The sequence below is a fragment of the Somniosus microcephalus genome, chromosome 8 (genome assembly GCF_052327205.1).
Source record: "Somniosus microcephalus isolate GS21.2 chromosome 8, FLI_Smic_1.0, whole genome shotgun sequence".
NCBI lineage: Eukaryota > Metazoa > Chordata > Chondrichthyes > Squaliformes > Somniosidae > Somniosus > Somniosus microcephalus.
In genome coordinates, this window is record NC_140994.1 from 111,668,644 (window position 1) to 111,674,643 (window position 6,000).

Genomic DNA, 6,000 nt, shown 5'->3' on the forward strand with positions numbered 1-6,000 from the left:
GTCTGTCCAGACCTGACAGAATTTTATAGGTTTCGATGAGATCCCCTCTCAATCTTCTAAACTCCAGTGAGTATAAGCCCAATTGACACAATCTCTCCTCGTACGTCATTCCTGCCATCCCAGGTATCAGCCTGGTGAATCTTCGCTGCACTCCCTCCATGGCAAAAACGTCCTTCCTCAGGTAAGGTGACCAAAACTGCACACAATACTCAAGGTGCGGTCTCACCAAGGCCCTGTACAACTGCAGCAAGACATCCTTGTTCTTGTACTCGAACCCTCTTGCTACGAAGGCCAACATACCATTTGCCTTCTTAACCGCCGGCTGCACCTGCATGCTTACCTTCAGCGACTGATGCACAAGAACACCCAGGTCTCTTTGCACTTCCCCTTCTCCCAATCTATTGCCATTCAAATAATAATCTGCCTTCCTGTTTTTGCCACCAAAGTGGATAACCTCACATTTATCCACATTATAGTGCATTTGCCATGTTTCTGCCCAATCACCCAACCTGCCCAAATCGTACTGGAGTTTCATGACATCCTCCTCACAGCATACCCTCCCACCCAGCTTTGTGTCGTCTGCAAATTTGGAGATATTACATCCAATTCCCTCGTCCAGATCATTAATATATATTGTGAACAGCTGGGGTCCTAGGACCGATCCTTGCGGCACCCCACTAGTCACTGCCTGCCACTCGGAAAATGACCCGTTTATTTCAACTCTTTTCTTTCTGTCCGCCAACCAGTTCTCTATCCAAGTCAATACCTTGCCCCCAATCCCATGTGCCTTAATTTTGCACGCTAATCTCTTATGCGGGACCTTATCGAAAGCCTTCTGAAAGTCCAAATACACCACATCCACTGGTTCTCCCTTATCTATTTTACCAGTTACATCCTCAAAAAATTCCAGTAGATTAGTCAAACATGATTTACCTTTTGTAAATCCATGTTGACTTTGTCCGATCCTGTCACTGCTTTCCAAGTGCTCTGCTATTACATCTTTTATAATTGACTCTAGCATTTCTCCCACTACCGTTACTGGTCTATAATTCCCCGCTTTTTCTCTGCCACCTTTTTTAAATAGTGGGGTAACATTAGCTACCCTCCAATCCATGGGTACTGTTCCAGAGTCTATCGAGTTCTGGAAGATGACCAGCAATGCATCTACTATTTCTAGGGCCACTTCCGTACCCTGGGATGTAGATTATCAGGCCCTGGGGATTTATCGGCCTTCAGTCCCATCAATTTACCTAACACCATTTCCCTACAAATACTGATTTCTTTCAGTTCCACCCTTTCATCAGGCCCTATGTTCCCGGCATCTCTGAGAGGTTATTTGTGTCCTCCTTTGTGAAGACAGAACCAAAATATGTATTTAGTTGGTCTGCCATTTCTTTGCTCCCCATTATAAATTCCCCCGATTCTGACTGCAAGGGACCTACGCTTGACTTCACCAATCTTTTTCTCTTTACATATCTATAAAACCTTTTACAGTCAGTTTTTATGTTTATGATATTTAATCAAGTATTTAAAATTTAAACCTCAATGTGGCTGCTTCATGCATGGAGCAGACCAGCGCTGAGAACTGCCTGTGTGATCCCAAACAAAGTATTTCCTAACGACCTTTAATATCAATCTGTGCCTTAAACAGAAAATGGACAAAAACAAAGATGGCGTGGTGACTATTGATGAGTTCATAGAATCCTGCCTGCAGGTAAGTGTCTCGTCACTGTGTAAGTCACAATTTTAAAGGGGGTGCAAGAACAGGGAAACCTGAGGGTGCTTATGCACAAATCTTTGAAGGTGGCAGGACAGGTTAACAAAGCAGTTAATAAAGCATATATGATCCTGGGCTTTATAAATAGAGGCATAGAGTACAAAAGCCAGGAAGTTATGCTAAACCTATATAAAGAAAGAAAGACTTGCATTTATTTAGCGCCATTCATGACCACCGGACGTCTCAAAGTGCTTTACAGCCAATGAAGTACTTTTGAAGTTGAGTCACTGCTGTAATGTTGGAAATGCGGCAGCCAATTTGCGCACAGCAAGGTCCCACAAACAGCAATGTGATAATGACCAAATAATCTGCTCTTCTTCAAAAATAGTGCCATGGGATTGTTTACATCCACATGAGAGAGCAGACAGGGCCGCACTTTTAACATCTCTTCTGAAAGATGGCACCTCCAACAGTGCAGCACTCCCTCAGCACTGCACTGTCAGCCTAGACTTATATGCTCAAGTCTCTGGAGTGGGACTTGAACCCACTACCATCTGACTCAGTAGACAAGTGTGCTAACAACTGAGCCACAGCTAAAACACAATTCAGCTCCAGCTGGCGTATTGCATCCAACTCTGGGCACCACACTTTAGGAAGGACATGAAGGCTTTGGAGAGGGTCGAGAAGAAATTTACTAGAATGGTTCCAGGGATGAGGGATTCCAGTTATGTAGCTAGACTAGAGAAGTTCTCCTTGGAGCAGAGAAGGCTAAGAGGAGATTTGATAGAGGTGTTTAAAATCATGAAGGTTTAGATAGAGTAAATAAAGAGAAACTGTTTCCCATGGCTGAAGGGTCAATAATGAGAGGGCAGTGATTTAAGGTGATTGGCAAAAGATCCAGAGGCGATATTAGGAAAAACTTTTTTACGCAACGAGTGGTTAGGATTTGGAATGCACTACCTGATAGGGTGGTGGATACAGATTCAATAGTAGCCTTCAAAAGGGAATTGGATAAATATTAGAAGGAGAAAATATTGCAGGGATATGGGGAAATAGCGGAGGAGTGGGACTAACTGTATTGATCTTTGAAAGAGCCGGGGCAGACTTGATGAGCTGAATGGCCTTCTTCTGTGCTATACTATTCTATGATGCTATGACGCCGATCCTTCGTTGTCGCTGGTTCAAAATCCTGGAACTCCCTACCTAACAGCACTGTGGGAGTACCATCCCCACACGGACTGCAGCAGTTCAAGAAGGCCGCTCACCACCACCTTCTCAATGGCAACTAGGGATGGGCAATAAATGCTGGCATTGCCAGCGATGCCCAGATCCCATAAACGAATAAAAGAAAAGAGTAACTCAGACGGATAGTCCCACCTGCACACCTTCCAAGTCACCCTTATTTTGAGGGTGAGCTGCCATTTCTTTAGGAGTGATGCACAGTTTTTAATATGTATATGCCTTGCACAGAAGGAGTCAAGACCAGGAGTAGCCTTCAGGTGAAGCGAGGTTAGGGGAATGGTTGGACTGGGACGTACAGACGTATTTCAGTCCCCATTTTAAGGTCATAAGGATTGAAATTCTGGACTGTTTGCAGCAATTGGGTGGGAGATTCACAGAATCCTGGAACAAACAGCCTAAGTGCCACTTACACTGTTCTCTCAGGGGTATCTGCAGAAATGAATGGCAATACATTCGGTCCTTAGTACTGGATTTCTGTTAACGAGTCCTGTTGTAATTACACCCCCTACCAGTGGCAATGCTACAGCTCCTCTATATACAGGAGGGTGTAATTAGAACGTGACACATTTACGTAGGCAGTTCCCGTTCTAAATGTGGACATAGGAATTTATAATGGGAAAGAAATTGAGAGGAGAGTGTGTAAACATCAGATTTTAATATATCTCCGATTGTCAAACACCAGAGATGGAGACTAAATGGGGTCATTGGGTTAGCAGGTTTACAGAGCTGCAGATGATTGGAGCTGGGCTGATGGAGGACTTCAATGTGGAAAGGCAGTGTTAATAGATAATATTAGCCATTTGCACCATTTCTCCAGGTGCAACGCATCAATCTAGACTTTTATAAAAAACAACTTGCCTAAAGCAAGGTTGCATGGTGCTGTGGCCAGAGATGCAAAGAGTGAACCATTGGAAGCTGCCAGAGCCATTCAGAGGCCTTCAATGTGTGTCAAAGCATCAACCTCCACTAACCACAGATAATAACCGTGCTGATAGGGGCAGACGGGTGACAGAGCTGGGGCAATGGGTGGGTGGAGAGCTGGGGCAATGGGTGGGTTGAGGCCAATAGCAGGGGCAATGGGTGCGAGGAGGCCAATAGCAGGGGCAATGGGTGGGAGGAGGCCAATAGCAGGGGCAATGGGTGGGAGGAGGCCAATAGCAGGGGCAATGGGTGGGAGGAGGCCAATAGCAGGGGCAATGGGTGGGAGGAGGCCAATAGCTGGGGCAATGGGTGGGAGGAGGCCAATAGCAGGGGCAATGGGTGGGTGGAGAGCTGGGGCAATGGGTGGGTTGAGGCCAATAGCAGGGGCAATGGGTGGGAGGAGGCCAATAGCAGGGGCAATGGGTGGGAGGAGGCCTATAGCAGGGGCAATGTGTGGGAGGAGGCCAATAGCAGGGGCAATGGGTGGGAGGAGGCCTATAGCAGGGGCAATAGGTGGGAGGCCAATAGCAGGGGCAATGGGTGGGAGAAGGCCAATAGCAGGGACAATGGGTGGGAGGAGGCGAATAGCTGGGGCAATGGGTGGGAGGAGGCCTATAGCAGGGGCAATGGGTGGGAGGAGGCCAATAGCAGGGGCAATAGGTGGGAGGAGGCCAATAGTAGGGGGAATGGGTGAGAGGAGGCCAATAGCTGGGGCAATAGTTGGGAGGGGGCCAATAGTAGGGGGAATGGGTGGGAGGAGACCAATAGCAGGGGCAATGGGTGGAAGGAGGCCAATAGTAGGGGCAATGGGTGGGAGGAGGCCAATAGCAGGGGCAATGGGTGGGAGGAGGCCTATAGCAGGGGCAATGGGTGGGAGGAGGCCAATAGCAGGGGCAGTGGGTGGGAGGAGGCCAATAGTAGGGGGAATGGGTGGGAGGAGGCCAATAGTAGGGGGAATGGGTGGGAGGAGACCAATAGCAGGGGCAATGGGTGGGAGGAGGCCAATAGTAGGGGGAATGGGTGAGAGGAGGCCAATAGTAGGGTGAATGAATGGAAGGAGGCCAATAGCAGGGGGAATGGGTGGGAGGAGACCAATAGCGCCAAAGATTGAGAAGGACCTGTTGGGTCATAAGGTCAATCGGGACAGCAGTGGTGGCAAAGAGGACGATACTGGGTGAGGTCAGCCAACTCAGAACAGGCCAGGAATGGAGCCTGGGCTCTTCCTGCTCTGTGTTTAAACCTTAATCACCTGTAACTCTGTCTCTTCCTTTTAGGATGAAAATATCATGAGATCCTTGCAGCTTTTTGAAAACGTCATGTAGCCATTCAGATTCCGAAAGTGCTGCCGGACTCCCAGACCTTGTGATTTTAATGGGACAATTCGAAACAGGGGCTACACCTGGACCTCCCCCTCCACTGGTGCATGCTTCATGCTTGGGGCTACATCTAACCCAAAAGCGATTCCTACACAGCAATTTTCTACAACAGAACCCCCATGAACTTGCAAAGAACTTTTAAAAGCCATGTTTGATTTTGTAAAGCATGCTGCATTGTCGAGGTGGGTGAATGGGGACCCTGCGAATCATCAGAGAGCACTTTCACAGCTGGTGTGTGTTTTGTTTTCTTTTTGGGTTCAATAAAGACTCATTTCTGAAAGAGAATGTTGTTTAATCTAAAGCCTTGTTCAAGACTTTCTACAGCTTTTTACAGAACACACTATGCTGTGATGCATCTAGAATGAAACTGAAAGTAAAACTCCTCTGGACTGCTTGTCTCTCACATGACCTCTGCTGGTCAGGCACAAGTAATCAAAAACACAGACAAATATGCTGTAAGGCATAAGTAATCAAACACAGACAAATATCATCACTATTTGCTGATATCATTACAGTGTGTTAGAGTCTGACCATCACTGCTTCAAAGATATGAGCACAAGCACAGGGCCGCTCCTCCCTGCATTCTATTTCTCTCTCTCCCTCTTCCTCCAGTATTTCTCTCTCCTTTTCCCTTTGTTTTTTTCTCCTTCCTAGTCCCTTCATTTCTCTCTTTCCACTCATTTCTCAGTGTTTTTCCCTTGTTTCCTACTCTTTCTCCTCATTTCTCTCTGTTCGCATTATTTC

General features: G+C 46.9%; 1 protein-coding gene across 1 annotated transcript in view; it reads left to right on the top strand.

The window, feature by feature from the left end:
- Positions 1-5,676, top strand: part of LOC147113750 (A-type potassium channel modulatory protein KCNIP1-like) — a 42,709-nt gene extending 37,033 nt beyond the window's left edge. Inside the window, exons 4-5 of the mRNA XM_085995062.1 lie at positions 1,652-1,714; positions 5,155-5,676. Of these exons, the coding sequence (XP_085851188.1) occupies positions 1,652-1,714; positions 5,155-5,202 (111 nt within the window). The 3' untranslated portion in view covers positions 5,203-5,676. The remainder of the gene's footprint in view (positions 1-1,651; positions 1,715-5,154) is intronic.
- The last annotated feature ends 324 nt before the right edge of the window (positions 5,677-6,000 follow it).